General features: G+C 49.0%; 1 protein-coding gene across 1 annotated transcript in view; it reads left to right on the plus strand.

The window, feature by feature from the left end:
- The window catches only part of LMCD1 (LIM and cysteine rich domains 1), a 57850-nt gene that overhangs the window by 17946 nt on the left and 22004 nt on the right, over window positions 1–17900 (plus strand). The window contains exons 2-3 of the mRNA XM_060022961.1: window positions 10940–11028; window positions 17644–17899. Coding sequence (XP_059878944.1) covers window positions 10940–11028; window positions 17644–17899 — 345 coding nt within the window. The remainder of the gene's footprint in view (window positions 1–10939; window positions 11029–17643; window position 17900) is intronic.

Genomic DNA, 17900 nt, shown 5'->3' on the forward strand with positions numbered 1-17900 from the left:
ACGCTGAATTCAACTCTATAGAGTATGGACAACTAGTGCTTTATGTAGGGGGAAAATCAAGGAAAGGATGAAATATTTGAAAGTGTATTTAATGTTAGTTTTAATAGCAATAAAGAGAGAAGAGAGAAGTCATTTATAAGAAGGATACTTGATTTAAACCAAGAAAATGTCTCATGAAAAACACAAGTGCTTTCTTTCCATCAAGGCACCAGTGTTGGCTGAAGGAAACGTGCGTCTCAATGCTTCCCTTGTCCTATACGTTAACCGTGAGACTCCCAGCAGGAATCATTTATATAAGCAAAGCCTTCAGACATTTAATAACAGTGTTGTACATTTACACGCACATTTCCTTTTAAGATTTTAAGATTCAGATAGGCAAGATAAAAAATCCTCCAACTTGGTTTGCTAAGTGCCCGCCCCCGTTTCCAAAATTAACCCCAATAACAGTGTGTTATCCTTGGAAAGCTCAGTGATGCTGCAAGTTCAGAATTCAGATGCACACACCCCAAATTACATCCTTACAGGAAGCCGTTCTTGAGACATCAGGCCTCTAGAATCAGGAGAGTCGTAGGAAAACTGGAGAGAGATAATGAGTAAATATTGCCAGCCTCAAGCTCACAGTTTTACACTTGAGGAAGAGTCTACTAGGGGTCCAAACCTAAGAACCACGCAGCCAGTGAGGTTTTCACTTCCGAGGGTAACCTGGGGGCACCAAGCTTGCTCTCGTTTGGGAAAGGGGCGGGGGGGGGGGGCGGTAAAGACTCCCTGCAAGGACTTTATTTTCTTTTATCTCAACTCCCCCGAGCTACTTCGTAAACCTGTAAATAAGATTCCCAGGAGGACCGGATAACTTCTGGCTCTGAGCAAGGGGCTTTACTTCCATCTCCCCCAAAGCTGGCAGGGCCTATCTAAGAAAGAAAAAAGACAACTCCAAGGAAAAAAAAAGATCGTGTCGGAGCCTCTGGAAACACTTAAGTTAGGCAAGAAATGCCAGGTCAGCTCCTGCCCTGTGGAAATCCCTTTCACAGCTGAAGAAACAGTGCGCATGCTCTGGGAAGCTGAGTGTCTCAAAAGGTCCATAAAAAGTCTGGGGGGTTGGGCGGCGCGCGAGGCAGGAGGACCTCTCCTCACATTGACTAAGTAAGCAGCCAGAGACATGTTCAGATCATGGGCGGGCTTTTCTAGAAACGAGCGATTCTCAAAAAACGGGAGAGAAGGGTTTTGCCCCCTGGGCTGGTTTGATCTGTCTGTGCTTGGCGATGCGCTATGCACGGTACCCCGGGCAGCGTCTGCAGTTGGTTGAAAGGGAGCTAGAGTCAAAGGGAAATAAGAGTTCAGTCCTAAAAATCCTATCACCTGAGTCCAGCAGGGTCCCTCACACAGAGGATTTGTGGACCCGCTATGGATACAACCACACGTAAACATCAGCTGTCAGGGAGAAGCTGGCAGCCCAAGAGGCTGGGTTGCTTTCTGCCCTGCCAATAGAATGTTAAACAAAGGAGTCAGAGTCCTGGGCCGGGGCTGACAACTCCCTAGATTTTCCATAGCTGTCACACAGATCCAGCCCCCAGCCGTCAGCGACTGAATTTAGGATATGGGACTTTTTTGCCCCCCTCAGTACTGCTCTCTTTCGAAGCGGCCCCAGCCCCATCACCTGTGAAAGGAAATAAAAGATCCTCTGCGAATATTTCAAGGCTGCTCCCTTGCAAGGGCTCTGGCGGTGCCAGCCCTGCCGCTTCAATTGGTTCACAGAATTGCTACAGCGATTCAGCCCAAACAGCCTTCCTGTCAGGCCTTTCCATGAGCTGCCAACCCTTGAAAAATGTCCTGATTTGAGTCTTGGTCGCCTCTTGGATTATTTTTTGATGAAAGTGCTAAAAACACAGAAGAGTCAAGTTATCGAAAAGGCAGACAGAAAGAAGGCAAAGAAAAAAGGGCTAGATAATCCCCTATCGCGGCTGCCTGAGCATTCGGTGTCCGCACCGTCCTGCCAAGTGATGATGTGGTACGAGGCAACATCACTAACAGACTGAGCCAAGCAGGCCAGATAGCTGAGGCAATCACGGCGGCAATCATTCGCTTTTCATCGGGGGGAACCTTCCAGGAGGCAGCCGGTTGAGCGTGGGGTCAGCTCTGGGGGTGCAGTGCGGTTTGAGAACCAGCCACCCCAAAGGCAGGGGGTCTGGGCATTTGTGCCTTTCTGGAACCAGCCTCAAATCAGTGAGGCTTGTCTGACAAGGGTTCGGGGAGGGGAGGCTGAAGCAGGGTCTTACACAGAGGAGGCTTTCATTTTATATCTCCCTGTCCACATATGGATTTGTTTTCCTACTTGGTTTTCATAGCCAGATTAACCCTTTTTGTTCACACATGATGCGAACCGTGGGGATCTCCGATCATTTCCTCCCCCGGAGGGGAACAGAACCAAATAAGTGATTACAACTATCAGAAATATTCTGTAAATGGTCGTATATGGTGGTCAGGAACTTAAGGGGGGAGGGGGGAGGGGACCTAGTCTAGGAAAATCAAGGAAGCAAGAAGAGGAACTGGATGGTGGTTTCTACGACTTTCCTGGGACATGCTCATCGGGGAGCCTGAGTAGATGATTGGGACCCACTTCAGGGACAGCTGATGTGGGAGATACAGAAGCAGCAGGCTTCTCACCCCACAAAGGGTCTGGGCCCACCATGCTTCCTGTTCACCCTTCACGTGCTCTAGAGCATCCGTGAATTCAATGCTCCTTCCTGGCCACCCTGATTTTAACTTAATTGTACCTGTTAAACATGGATGTATTGAGAGAAAGGGGACAGTTCCTGGGGACATATCCAGAGAAAACTCTAATTCAAAAAATTAATGCAGCCCAATGTTTATAACAGCACTATTTACAATAGCCGAGACACGGAAGCAACCTAGGTGTCCACCGACAGAAGAATGTATAAAGAAGACATGGTACATATATACAATGGAATACTACTCAGCCATAAAAAAGAATGAAATAATGCCATGTGCGGCAACATGAATGGACTTAGAGATTATCATATGAAATGAAGCAAGTCCAAAAGAGAAAGACAAATCATATGATATCACTTACGTGTAGAATCTAAAAAAGAATGATGCAAATGAACTTATTTACAAAACAGAAATAGAGTCACAGATATAGAAAACAAACTTGGGATTACCAAAGGGGAAGGGGGTGGGGGGGATAAATTAGGAGTTTGGGATTAGCAGGTACAAACTACTGTATATAAAGTAGATAAACAACAAGGTCCTACTGTATAGCACAGGGAACTATATTCAACTTAAAAAAAAAAAAAAGGACAGCAAAGGAGAACATGGTATATCTTACCCCAAACCCAAATTCTCCTAGAGCTGAACCTGTACAAAGTATCTTGATGGACAAAACAAAACCCAGATGAAACACCATTTCTCACAGGAGTGAAAAGTGAAAAGTACTCTTGTTGGGCATTTGTTAACAACTTTCTTTGGGACACCAGACACTCCTAACACCCTGAGCTAAATCCATCAGACTAACTCTTCCAACCACAGCCAGTCCATGGGATAAATTTCAACACACACATGTAATAGGAAAAATAATTGAGTCTTTACCCTAAAATACTAGCAACTCAGCCACTTCTGCAATCAGTTCGTCACCCACCCAATGTTTTCCTTTTCTGTCACTTTAAACAGGATTGGTCTTTAAAACCAGAAAGAAAAAAGAAAAAGTTTTCCATGCACAGAATTCTAAGCACTAGATCAGTAGGGCTCATCTGAATTTGTTTAGTCTATGCATTTTTATCCTCATTGCACAACTTAGGAAAAGAGAGTCTCTTTTCCTAATTGGAGAGATTTCTTCACATCCGTGCTTGTCCAGACAGAGGAAGAGAAGTTCCCAAGCAGCAAACGTGGGGAGAAACAGTAGATTTGGACACACACACACACACACACACACACACACACACTCTGCCCCCAGATATGACCTCTAATGTAGACGAGGATGTTGCTTCTGCTTCTGGGACTCACTGTGGTTTTAGGGGGCACTTTATCCAAACCTGTCTCCGTGGTGACTTACACGTCATCCTAGAGAGCGTGGGTCAGACGGCGCAGGATGGAAATTTGGAAAAGGGGAGAGACTGCCAGCATTCGGTTGTGCACACTCTTGTCTGTGGCTACCATGTTCTGAGCCAGTCCTCTTAAGGCGGAGGGAATAAAAGACAGAACCCGCCAGGGTCTGGGCTACACATCCCAGTCTTTCCTCTCCTATTTGGGGAAACAGGGTTCTCTTGGCCAAGACCTGAAGCCATGGCCAGGTTGCGCTCCTCCATCTGGCACGACCCCTCAGCCCCTGCTTTGGCCCCGGGTGGGCAGGGGGAGGACCACCCCTGACCTCAAGCCTGGTAGAGGGTCTCAGGATCCGTGAGAGCCCCCGAGGGGCTTCAGGCAGCCAGTGAAATTTAAAGGAAGAGGAAGGGTGTGGTTTCCTTTCTGCGTGGCTGTTAAGAAAGTTACTGCATTTGGCAAGGAAGCCTGGGAGGCAGGCCTGTGCCAGGGCAGATGGGACCAAAATGAAAGGACAACAATAAAATTCAGGCGGCCTGTAAAAACTCACATTGGAGGGGGTGGTGGTCTGCGAGTGGAGTCTGGGAGGGGGAGACATTAAGCTAAGGATCTGAGAGCCTTCAAGTCCACGCTGGACAGCTGAGGGCCCAGTGGTGAGGCCTGGATGTTCCCAAACTTGTCTTCACTTTAAAATCCCCTGGGGAACTTCCAAAAACGCCTACAGCCCGTGGTCCATCCCCAGAGATTGCAGCTAAACTGCTCTGGGATTCAGCCTAGGCTTGGGAAGTGCGAAAAGGTCCCCAGGTGATTCTAATGGGCAGACAAGCCTGGGAACCACTGATGGAGTCTCTGGCTACTCAAAGTGTGGTCCCCAGACCAGCAGCATTGGCTTCTTCTGGGAGGTCAGGACTACTACGGAATATCAGGCTCCCCCCGGACTTGCTAGACTAGAATCTGCACACTAGCCAGATGCCAGGTGATCTGTATGCTAATCAGAGTGTCTGATTCACTTGCGAAGCGCTGCTTCACACACACACACACACACACACACACACACACACACACAGAGACTAGGTCAGATCCTTCTCCTTCCTGGCGTGGATTGCATTTGTAATTGTATATCTATGTGAGTTATTACAGAAGTCAGTGTACGGGCCCCAAAATATCTAGAAAAGGTTTCTTAACATTGCCTATAGTGCATGGGTTAAATTAAAATGTAAACTTCAGAGTTTCAGTGAGTGCCAGCTCCCTGGTCTGGTCCTATGCATTCGTGACCAGCAGTCATTTCAGGCCTCCAGTGCAGGGCAGATAAACTAGGTGAAGCCAGGGCCTGGCTTTCTCTCCCATAGGCACTGCCCGTGGTTCTGATTCTCCTTCTCCTCTGGCTGCCACCTCTCCCACCGAAGCCTGTCTGTTGCCTTGAACATCTGCACTTTATTTAGCAGAACAGGGTTAATTGGTAGAAATTCTGGAACCAAGGTGAGCATGACCTTGTCCTACTGCCCTTCCCCCTAACCCTTCCAGGACCTCCCATCCCTCCAGAAGCACTGCCCATCCCCTTGGACCCAAGTGGCCCGAGGCCCGAGTCAAGGCTAGGCTCGTGGGAGGCTGTCTGGGGTCTGGAGACGCCCAGTGTGGTAATAAGTCACAGGACCTAGATTCCAAAGGCATGAGTGTGAATCATGGCCTGAGCGTTGTACCCTATCAGTTCTGTGAGCTTGTTTTCCTCCTGAGGCAAATGCAAGATACTGACATCCTAGGGTTGTTGTGAAAACCAAGTGAGATAAGGGATGTGAATACACTCTGTGAACTCTAAAGTGCTGTACCTGTGGTGGAAGGTGCCACAGCACAGGAGATGAGAGCATAGCAAGGAAGTAACACCTGCATGGTTTCACTTGCTGGCTCCATCACTTACTGGCTATTGGATCTCGAAGCGGAGGCATAACCTCGCTGGGCCTGTTTCCTCGCCTGAAAATGAGGTTACTAAGAGTGCCTCTCTGGTGGGTTCATCAAGAAGCTTAAATTAAATATTATGAAAATGCTTGGTGTATGCCCCGCACATAAGATGTACTCAATCAATGTTAGCTACAATCATGACCCTTAGGAAAGACAAAACAGTTTTGCTTAAAGTTATAATACAAATAAGGACAGACTAAGGAGACCGCCCTTCCCCAGAGGGGCTCCAGTCCAGGCCATTCTGAAGAGGCAAGGTGCTTCTCCTCTCTCAGACTCACGGGTCCACGTCACCTGCTGACTGGGAATAATGACTATACCTCACAGGAGTGTCATCACTGTTAAGGAAGAGGTCTCTATACCTTCTCTCCTGGGACCCCGGGGGAAAAGGGACATTTTTAAGTAACAAAGCACATTGACCAGTAACACAGGTATGCTTATAGAGTTTACCTGTAAAAGACAAGTCAGAATACCTGGCTTGGAAGAGAATTTAGTGTCAGTTCAGAACGCCCCAGCTCGAAAAGCAAACCCACGGGTAGTCAGGAGGGCATGTGATGGTGTTAAGATACAGTTTTCAAGAGGTAAAAGCATGATTCTTGTGCAGCTATAAAATGAAACTTGGCAAAGATTATATTCAACTCATTATGTAATGAAGGAACCAGTAAGCTATTTAGAGCAGTTCAGAAAGCATTTGAAGACTTAGGGGTTCCTAGGCAATCTAATGTTAGGACAAGATTGATAGGTTAGGTATATAACTAGTTAATGTCCTACAGGACCATCAACCGTAACCCTTGGGGTCGTCTTTTTCAAAAGGACAGAAACTATTCGTATTGGTATCTCTACTGGACAAAAACCTACATGTTAACATGGAACTTCACCGAGTCTAAGGATAGCAAGAAGTAAATTTCTCTAGATAATCCCTGCAGGGATGGGGTGGGGTAGAGAAAATGGCATATTGCCACCATATGACATTGAAGGGTGTGCCACCCACCTTTCTGCCTTCCATCCGAGTTTTGGACTTTTTTTTTTTTTAAACAATGGTAAATACTTACCTCACTTTACAAACAACCTTTCTCTTACATGATGCTTACAACAGCCCTATTGAGGCAAAAAGGGCAGAGAAAACTCATTTCCAGAGGAGAAAACTGAGTTACACGAGGAGAGAGAGAAGCTGGGCTTGGAGGAGAATCCCGTCTTCTAATTCCGAGTCTCATGCTTGTCCTGAAACTCCATCTCACCCTTGCCCTTCTCTGCTCCCCTTCATTTCAGCCCCCCATTGCTCTCGGTGGCACTGTTCCCCTTTCAGACTTCCCTTGGGGTTCACTGAAGGTAAATGCTCGAGGAGGGAGAAGACCTTGCCACTCCCCACCCTTTGTATCCCAGGGGCTTCTGGTCTCATCCACATCCTTTTAAGTCCCCGACACCATTCAGTTCCACAGCATTAGAGGAACCACACATCCTACTACCCCGAGCCAAAGAAAGTTGTCCAAACACTTTATCCTCCCCTCGGGAAAAAGGAGCGCTTGTCTTCTCAGCTGCTGTGAGCCACTTTGCCATCGTTCATCTGAGACGGCATCCACATCAGAGAGACCCACTGTTTACAAACCGGAATATCTCATTGGAAACACCTGTTCTGGTTGACGTCTTCCCTTCGTCGATAAACAGGATGGTCATTTTCTGTGTCAGGAAGAGCTGGGTCTGTCTGCCTCCTTGGTGAATGGCACGTAGGGGACAGATGTCTGTTTATTGTGTTAAACTGTCAGCCAGGAGACCCGCAGCAAGTGTGGCCTGAGGGCCCAAATCGGTTTCTTCCGTTTCTTCCTCGCAAGGCCATTTAGTTTTCTCACCCATGGACTTCTGCTGTCATGGAAACTGTCCCACTAGCAGGATAGAGACTCAGCCCGACCCTGCTTCCTGCATCCAGTGAGAGAGGCAACATTTATAATCATGAAACAAAGTAGACAATAAGAAAGTATATGGGGTGTGCAGTTAGGAAAGTAGTTCCTCTGAAGTTGCCTAGAACTCTGAAGCTGGGAAAAAAAATTTTTTGAGAACATCTGATTCAGAGTATGTTTATATGAGGTAGACTGACAACAGCAAACACTCGGTGCATAATAAGTGCATGCTAAGCCCTTTCCGTGCGGCAGCCCATTGAACCCTCTCAGTGACTCCAGGGGGCAGGGTGGTTCTTACTGGCCCCATGACACAGATGAAGAAACAGACTCCACGAATCACTCACTGGCCCAAGTCCAACAGAAGAAAGGGACACAGATGAAGAAACAGACTCCACGAATCACTCACTGGCCCAAGTCCAACAGAAGAAAGGGACAGAACTGGGACGAAAATGCACACCTCTGACCCCGAAGCCCGGACCTCTTGACTTGAAACAGCTGCCTTCTCCTATCTCTCTTGCCTCTGTCATAAGCTAGCTCTTGAAAGGCGCTGGACGCCCCGGTCCATCCAGCGTCCACCATTTTTATTTGATCATATAATCCTTCCCACCTCCGCCATAAGCCACTTTGTAAGAGCGCAGAGAACGAGGATTCCACACAACAGGATATGGGCCACCCCGATGCAGGCCAGTTTTCTCATTTCCCAGAGGACCACCTTGGGCTGGGCAGGGAAACGACTCGCCTCTAGCTGCACAGCTAATAAATGTCAGAGTTGACACCATAGAGCCAGCCCCCCGACCCACGGGCCCGAGCTCGGCTGTACTGGGCCGCCTTGCATCTAAACCAAACCCTGAGCCAGCAGTTCAGCTCTCCCGGCCAAGCATCAGGACTAATCCCCTTGTAGGCTGGCTGTTAAATCCGACAGTCGTTAGAACAGTGCTCCAGTGGGCGGGGTGATTTGCCACTTAGGAAATTCTCCCGCGTAGCTCTTCTGTTTCGGGCTTTGCTGCCTCCGGGTAAACCTAAAACCATCCAGTGATGAAGCCTGATTCATACATCATACACCTCCCCGCAAAACTTCAAATCATTTAAACATGAAGTGTTATGGGATCGTTGTATTTCAGCTAGTAGAATCCAACGCGTCAGGAACAACAGGCAAGGTTTTCTACGCCAACAGCTTTAGGGAGCAAAGTTCCACCCACGAATGAAAGTTCCCCAGCTCAGACAACGAGACGGTGGTGAGCATCGTCTTGGTTTTCCATTTTAACATGACTCTAGCACTGAATAGGCACAAATAGAAACATGCATCCCTTCAAATACGTGCCACATGGCTCTTACTCCCAAGGCTGTGAAGGTGTATTAGACAGAACAGTGAAGTGTCTGAGGACGTGGTATAAACAGCAGTCACCACGCAGGAGGTGTGGAGCTGGGTATTATCGCGGGAAGACTTGGGCGGGAGAAGAGAAATATTGTGAAGGATAACTGTTTCTTCCTATGTCCTTGTTTGAATTCTGACACTAGCAATGAGGACGGCCTCACGACTTGTCTTCTCCCCACTTACAAGCAGAGAGAGTAGAGGTGTCATGCCCCACAGAGCATGCTCAGATCGTGACACCCTACCCACCCAGCCCTTTTGTACCCTTCTGCCCTTGCGTACCTCCTCCTTCTGCTAGGACCTCCTTCTCCTCCTTTTCTGCCCGCTCACCATGCACAGCCCCAATCCTGAGTCACCGCCTCTGAGAAGCCTCTCTGGAATTCCCATTCGGGTTAACACCTTCCTCTGTGCTCCTAAAGTCTGTGTGCAAGATAATAGCAGCTACCATTTGTAGTGGCTAAGGTGGCTGGGCACATTGCATGCGTTATCTCTGTACCCATTTGACAGGTAAAGAAACTGAGGCTCAGTTTGTCCAAGGCCACACGGCTGTTAAGTCACGAAGCTGGGTGTGGAATCCAGGTCTCTCAGGCTCCAAAGTCCATGTCTTTCTACTATACAAGAGGCAGCTGTCCTTGCCTCAAACTAATCCCTTCCCAGGAAAGGGGATAAGTATGTGTTTCTCCATCTCCCCCTAGACTGTGTATTCCTCTAGGGCACCGCGAGTCTTACCATGTATCCCTGTGCCTGGCACATAGCAGATACTAAATAAATGGTTAAATGAATCAATAGTTTGTTGAATGAGAAGCTTATCCCTTTATCCCACAAGTTGATGGAACACTGCTTCTGATAAAATCCTAGTACATGTGGTTCCCATCCCAAGTCAGCACCCACCCCCAGTGGAGAGTCAGGTCAGTTTCTCAGCTGGCAGATCCACATACTAACCCACCGCTTCTCCAAGTTTCATGTCCTATGAATCTCCTGGGAATTGTGTTCAAGTGCAGGTTCGAATTCGAAAGGGCTGAGACCCTCCTGGGTGGGGCGTTTCCTGCAGGCTTCTGGTGATGCTGCTGGTTCGAAGACCCCATCTGAGAGCCAGCCGGGTCTAAATACATCAGCAAGCAGCAGCCGTGCACTTTGGTCACCTGGGGCTGGTAATGAACACTAAAACCTGTCTTGTGCGTTGCGCTCTCCCAAAAGACGACCGGGTTTCAAATGCTCCTGATTTCCCGTGATTTAGCAAAATATTTAAGCTATGCTTTGAGCTGTAAACATTTGGCCGCATGAACCTTTGTTTGTGCCTGTAGCTTTGGTATAATCACACCCTATCAATAAGTCACAAATAAATGAGAGACAGGAGGCACTCACTGGAAGATTCCATTCCAGTGACAAGTGGATCAGGGGAGCGGGTGAGGGTTGGGGAAGGCGCGATGAGCCCCAGGGCATTTCTGCTGGGAAAGTTCCACCCTTCCACACTTGCCTAACCCATGGCCACTTTCCCGACTGGTCTCCTCCATTCCTGGTAAACAGTAAAGTGATGGCTTATTCATCTCGAGACCTTTGAACCCCACACAATCGCTTTGCTGGCATGCCAAGTCTTTAGAGGTCAAGCATCCCTGGTCCAAGACGTTTGGAAGGAAAACACCCTCTTTTCTGTCTCCTTTTCCAGATGTCCCTGGGCCAGCAGCAGTCAGCAAGAGGTGTGCCTTGTCTGAGATGCAAGGGGACGTGTTCGGGCTTCGAGCCACATTCATGGAGGTAATGGAGCTTGTCAGGAGAGGCTCTGCCTGCCTTCATTTCTTGGCTGTCCTTTCTGGGAACCCTGGTCATTCTCTGATGGGACTGCTTAGGATGCATGTGTTGCTGGTGGACTGGCTCCGGGGTGAATGCCTTCTTGCTTGGCTTAATTCAGAAATGACAGAAAAGCCCTTGAGGGGCCAAGATGAAGGAGGAGTTCAGGGCTTTATAAACCATTTCCAGGTGGAGGCTGCCAAGCTCAGCCCGGTGAGGATGCTCTGGGAAGCGGTGGACAGTCGTTAGCTGGTGCCTGGTCCACGCTGGGTAGACCTGTCTGTCCTGGGGTTTGGGGTATGGGCTTCATCTCCCCCTCCTGCACCATCATCCCCCTGGGGTTCTGACCAAAGAGTGCCCCTGGGACAGAAATAAAAATCACTGTGTCCACAGTACTTAAAAACCAGGACCTGGTATTCACATCCAAGGCAGGAGGGCTGTGAGATCCAGCTGGACTTGGACTCACGGCGCTGTTCTTTTTTTTTTCATTGAGGACCCTGAAAACAAGAGGTAGGGCTGCCGCTCTGCACAGTCCCCGGGCACTATTCACATCAGCATCTGTGTGGACCGTATGCCCTGGAGGTGTGCAGGGCACAGCCTGGGGGACCGTCCCTGCAGCCCTGGGAGAGAGAGGCTAAGCCCTGTAGGGCACGAGAGCTAAAAAGGAGCTTTTGTCTCCACTGCCAGAGGGTTGCCTTGGGCACTCAGTGGAAGAACAAAATTGGGGAGATGTTTGTCTCAGAGAAGTTGATTTCCGCTGTGAGACAGCAGTTACCAAAAATGCTTACTGAGCTGAGCTAAGTCTTTTCTACTTAAATGCTAAAATAACCCTAAGCAAGAGGTACTAGTATGTCCACTTTACAGATGAGGAAACTGAGGGTGGGTAATGGGGGAACGGCTACCAGAGGGCAGAATTCGGACTCGGGTCTGTAGGAAGCCCCATCCCACACTGTCAACCATTCTGCATGTAGTACTGTGGTCCAAGCACAAGATTGTTCCTTGACGCTATTCCCAGGCAGTCCCCACTTCGGAGGAGCTCATATGGTCTTCTGGACGCCAGGGACCGTCAAGGTCATCCAATCCCAACACCCGTCCCCTGCACAAATTCCTCCCACAGCTAGGATGTCCTTCCAGGACGAAGAGCTCCCCACGCATCTATTTTGGCCACTTGAGCTCTTTCTGGCCTTGAAAAGAGGCTGCCTCCCTATCACTTCACCCCGTTGGTCCTGAATCTGCCACCAGGGTGTCAGAGAACAAGGCTGGCCCCTCATCAGCTCTCTGAAGACAAGCAAGGATGCCTCCCTCAAGAGTTCTTGGAGCCGAGGGATAATGTTCCCTAAATGCACACGTGGCGTCAGTGCAGTAATGTTTCCATTCTCTCAAGGACCACAGTCCCGCGCTGCTATCTGGCATCTGCAAATGGGTGTTTGATATATTTTGTCTGGTTTCCTAGTTGTTTATGGCAGGAGGGCAGTTCTGGACACTGTTCCTCTCGGCTAGGAGCAGAAGCCTCTCAGCATTGTTTTCATCCCACTTCCTCATCATCCTACAAGTTCTTTGAACGTCAAGCGAACTTGTCCTTGAGAAACACAGACTGCAGCTTTTAGGTCCTGCCCATCCAGTGTCACCTTGGAACAACCTTAATAGGGACCTAAATTTGAGGCTTCGTGGAGCAGTGAGGTCGCAGAGCCTTAGCAGGGAAACCGTGTCAAACTGTTTTTATGCTTCAGTTCTCATGTTCTCAATAGTTTGAAAGATATTTAAAGGGTCAGAGTGGCAGCCAGTCTGGTTTCATGGGAAAGTTTCCTAACTAATAATCACAGGACAGAATTCATGTGCTGACTCTGCTTGAATAAGACACTTCCCTTCTCTAAGCCTCAGACTGCCCATCTGAAAAATGGGAAGCTTGGAGCTGGTGGGCCCAAGGATCCCCTTCCAGCTTTACAATTCCATAGTTTCAGGCAAACTGTCTGGAATCCAATTACGGATCCACATGGTTGGTAGAATTAGAATGGTCTTCATATTCGCAGCACAGAATAAGTAGAATTACTTAGAGAGGAGGGTACAGAGTGAAGACAAAAGCAGACTTTCAGAACAAACATGTCATGGAAACGGAAGGGGAGGTCCCCCCAGCAGCCTTCAGCATCCCACTTTCCAAATGGCCGTGCCAGAGTCCCTGCCCGCAGGGGCCAACCTCACAGGATGCTGAGCTACCGTACACGGCGGAGGGAAGCGGGCCTCCAGAAGGCCAAGCTTTCCAGAGAGCCCAGGGCAAGGCTTCTCCCTCGCATGCAGAGACTTACCATCATCATCGTCGTCATCATTCTAATAGCTTTATGTTTTAAAGGCACACCAATTTCAGTGAGCAGAGGGAAAAACCCTGATCTGAGGGAAGCAGGGGACATACTATGAAAAATGGAAGGGAGACCACTGGCTCTGCAAATTACAAAATTTTACACCCTTTGGGGGTCTCTCTGGATAGATTCCCCCAATCTCCTCATCGCGGCACCCCTTTGATGTTAATTCTGCTCCTCTCCCCAGGGTCAGGATCTTCATAGGTGGCTGTGGAGTAATACAATAGCTGGGCTTCCTGTGCTCTTGGAGGGACAACCTATAGAAAGTCAGCCTGAGGTGCCTAAGTTCCTGAAAGGGACATACTCATGCCTCTCGCGCTTTGGGGTGCGTGAGAATCCCCTCTGGAACAGGGTCACGAGTGCCCGGGCCCAGATCGCACTCCAGACGCGTGTATCTAACTGGCGGGGGCCGAGCGGGGCATCCCCAAGGTAACACAGCTCCCCAGGTGATTTGGGTGTGCAGCAAAGCTTGAAAATTCATCAACTAGATCAGGGGTCAGCAAACTTTCTTTAAAGAGCCAGATAGGCCTACCCTGGTGGCGCAGTGGCTGAGAGTCCGCCTGCCGATGCAGGGGACACGGGTTCGTGCCCCGGCCCGGGAAGATCCCACATGCCGCGGAGCGGCTGGGCCCGTGAGCCATGGCCGCTGAGCCTGCGCGTCCGGAGCCTGTGCTCCGCAACGGGAGAGGCCGCAACAGTGAGAGGCCCGCGTACCGCAAAAAATAAAAATAAATGAAGAGCCAGATAGTAATTGTTTTTGGCTTCACAAGCCACATGGCCTCTGTCACACCTATTCAGCTTGGCCCTTGTAGCAGGAAATCATCCATAGACAGTAGGTAAATGAATGAATGTGACTGTGATCTTTATTTAGGGACACTGAAATTCAAATTTCTCATCATTTTCATGTGTCCCAAAAGAGTTCATAGGCCATATAAAAAGAGGTGATGGACTGGATTCTGCCAGTGGGCTGTAGTTTGCCAACCCCTGATATAGACCAACCCTCTCATTTTACAGATAAGAAACTTGCCAGGGGTCTGTGGTGGGCTAGTGTTCAGGCTGGGATTAGAGCCCAAGGCCATGCCATTTCCATAATTCCGGGTTGACTATGACAGGTTGCAGAAATGGCCATGGTGACACCATTGAGGATCTTTCCAGATGTGTCTGTGTCCCCTGCAATCTGGGTGCCTGGAAAGAGCGGGGTGGGACCAAGGGGGTGTCCGCCTCATCTGTAAAGTCTCAGAAACGTGTCTGGTGACATGAAGAGCGTGAAGAAAGGAAAAATAATGTGGACACAATCTCAAAGAACATCTATTTGTCAGCATTTTGCATTTCAAAGCGTTCTGCGTTCCCGACGCCTCGCACAGCATCCTGAGTGTCTACATGAACCAACAGAGCAGAGGGCAGCTTCCTCCCCCACTTCCACGTATGGAAGGTTTGGGGACGTCAGAGGACCCGGTGGGACACTGGGCTTTCCTTCACTTCCTTCCTCGCCTTCCTCTCTCCGCTTCCTGCTCTGCTGCTGCCTCCCTCACCCGGCCCCATCAACCAAAAGTGCCCTCACCTGTCTTCTTAAAGAATCCGTTTCCTCCATGACTGGCTCATAAAGCATATTATTGGGTCATGAATAAAATGCCCCAGTTCCATAAAACAAGCCACCCGTTCTCACGAGCACGAAAAGAAAAGCCTTCTTGCGTTTGCCCTGTACCGTCTTTAGGTCCTATTCATCTTGAGAGATAATTTCTCTGGAATTATCATTGAGATCTGCGATTTTAACATGTCTCAAATGGCAGCCCACTGAATGTGAACTTGGACTGGAAGCTTCTCCTCAAATAACGCTGGAAATGCTGCCTTCTCTTCCCCTTCATGTCACACTGCACACCCGTGCGTTAAAAACAAGAAGCAGGGCTTCCCTGGTGGCGCAGTGGTTGAAAGTCCGCCTGCCGATGCAGGGGACACGGGTTCGTGCCCCGGTCCGGGAAGATCCCACATGTCGCGGAGCGGCTGGGCCCATGAGCCATGGCCGCTGAGCCTGCGCGTCCGGAGCCTGTGCTCCGCAACGGGAGAGGCCACAACAGTGAGAGGCCCGCGTACCACAAAAAAAACAAGAAGCAGCCTTGCACTGAAGAAATGTGTTTAACCTTCTGTAGCCTGCTGACCTCCATCACCGCTGAGCCCTTTCCCTGGGCCACATCCTGACCTCCTGGGGGAACGGGTCCAGGCAGCAGAACCGCCCCCCCCCCCCAGAGCATCTGCGACTCCCACGTGGCCCAACCTGATTCTACCTTATGTTATGGTTTCCAGCTGATTTTCCCTCCCTCTCCCACCCCAACTGCAGTCTCCTTGAAGGTTGTGATAGGGTCTCCTTCTTTTCACATTAGACTAGGATTTCTCAACATCAGCACTACTGACATTTGGGACTGGATAATTCTTTGCTGTGGAGGGAGCTGTCCTGTGCATCGCAGGATGTTTACCAGCATCCTGGCCCCTACACTATAGACGTCATAGCACCCCATTGGGACTATCGAAAGTGTCTCCACGCCCAGCCTTAAAAAAGAACAAAATAATGCCATTTGCAGCAACATGGATGGACCTCGAGATTGTCACACTGAGTGAAGTAAGTCAGACCCAGAAAGACAAATATTATATGACATTGCTTATATGTGGAATCTAAAAAAAGGGTACAAATGAACTTACTTACAAAACAGAAGTAGAGTCATGGATGTAGAAAACAATCTTATGGTTACCAGGGTATGGGGGGTGGAGGGATGAATCGGGCGGCTGGGGTTGACATATACACACTACTATATATAAAATAGATCACTAATAAGAACCTGCTGTATAGCACAGGGAACTCTACTCAATACTCTGTAATGGCCTATATGGGAAAAGAATCTAAAAAAAAAAAAAGAGTGGAATATGTATATGTATAACTGATTCACTTTGCTCTACAGCAGAAACTAACACAACATTGTAAATCAACTATGCTCCAATAAAAAGTTTTTTTAAAAAAAGTGTCTCCAGACATTGTCAAATGCCCCCTGGGGACAGATCTGACCTTGGCTGGGAACCACTGATGCAGACCATCAAGGCATGCGTCTGGTAGCCCCACAGTCAAAATTTGTGCTAAATGATTAAATGCATCAGTCTCCTGAGCTTAGAAGAGAAAAGAAGGGTTCCTCCAGGCAGGCCTGGCTGTGAAGCACCCATGCAACTGCCCTGACACGTCTCTGGCTTAGGCCTGCCCCATCCCGCGGTAGGTCTTGATGTAGCTCACTTGACCTGACAAGCTCTAAATCGCGTGTGTTCCAGCATCTGAGACACAGCACGCCTGAGGGGACACGGCCAGGAAGGGAGGGGAGCGGTTTTCCTCTCACACTGGGAACCCCCTGGGTATCTAAACCTTAACAGCAGGACACAAAGCAGCCAACTGCTTCTGTTTTTAATTGTCGGAGGGAAGTGTCAGGCCTCAAGTCACTGTGAAGCTTCCCCAGGACGCTTTTTCTTTTCCCAGCCCCAGGACAAAGGCTTGGCAAGGGACATCCATCTCTCCAGCCCGAGGGGTTTCCTAAACTCATTCCCTTCCCCCCAGGTCCTGTCCACCCGTTTCCTGAAGAAAATTTCCAGCTGTATTTTAACTTCAGGATGAGTGCTAAAGAGTTTACAAGCTGCTGAAGCTCTGAGGCTCATGAATCTTGGGAGACAATTTCAATAATTCTTTAGAGCAGGGATTGGTAGACTTTTTTTTAATAAAGGGCCAGAGAGTAGATATTTTAGTCTTGGTGGGCCACGTGATCTCTGCTGCAATTACTTATCTGCTGTTGCCGCCCAAAGACAATATGTAAATGATGGGCATAGCTGTGTTCCAATAAAACTTTACTTACAGAAGCAAGTTGTGGGCCGAGTTTAGCCCACAGGCTGTAAAGACTCCTGCTGTAGAACATCTCCAGTGATGAACCAGCCTTTGCCACCCCAGTGACCAAGAGGAAAAACGTGCTGCTCTTTTTACCCACGAAAGTCACACCCACATTCCCCACAGATAGATAGGAAGACGTGAGTTTCTGACGTCAAAGGCCTTTTGGGCTCCGGTTACCATTTGTCTGCTGCTAACCTTTTCAAGTTACTAAAGTTAAACTTTGAGCTTGCTTTCCAAAGCGTAGGCGCTGCCAGCGGGAGATTCTGCCTCTCTTTTCTGGAGGTTGATCTCACTTGTCCCCATCCCACCCCCCAGGAAAATGTGCAAGTCATGCAAATGCAGTCAGGAGGACCACTGCCTGAGCTCGGACCTGGAAGACGATCGGAAAATTGGCCGCTTGCTGATGGACTCCAAGTATTCCACCCTCACGGCCCGAGTGAAAGGCGGGGACGGCATCCGGATTTACAAGAGGAACCGAATGATCATGACCAACCCCATTGCCACCGGGAAAGATCCCACCTTTGACACCATCACCTATGAGTGGGCTCCCCCTGGAGTCACCCAGAAACTGG

The sequence above is a fragment of the Delphinus delphis genome, chromosome 10 (assembly GCF_949987515.2).
Source record: "Delphinus delphis chromosome 10, mDelDel1.2, whole genome shotgun sequence".
In the NCBI taxonomy this organism is placed as follows: domain Eukaryota; kingdom Metazoa; phylum Chordata; class Mammalia; order Artiodactyla; family Delphinidae; genus Delphinus; species Delphinus delphis.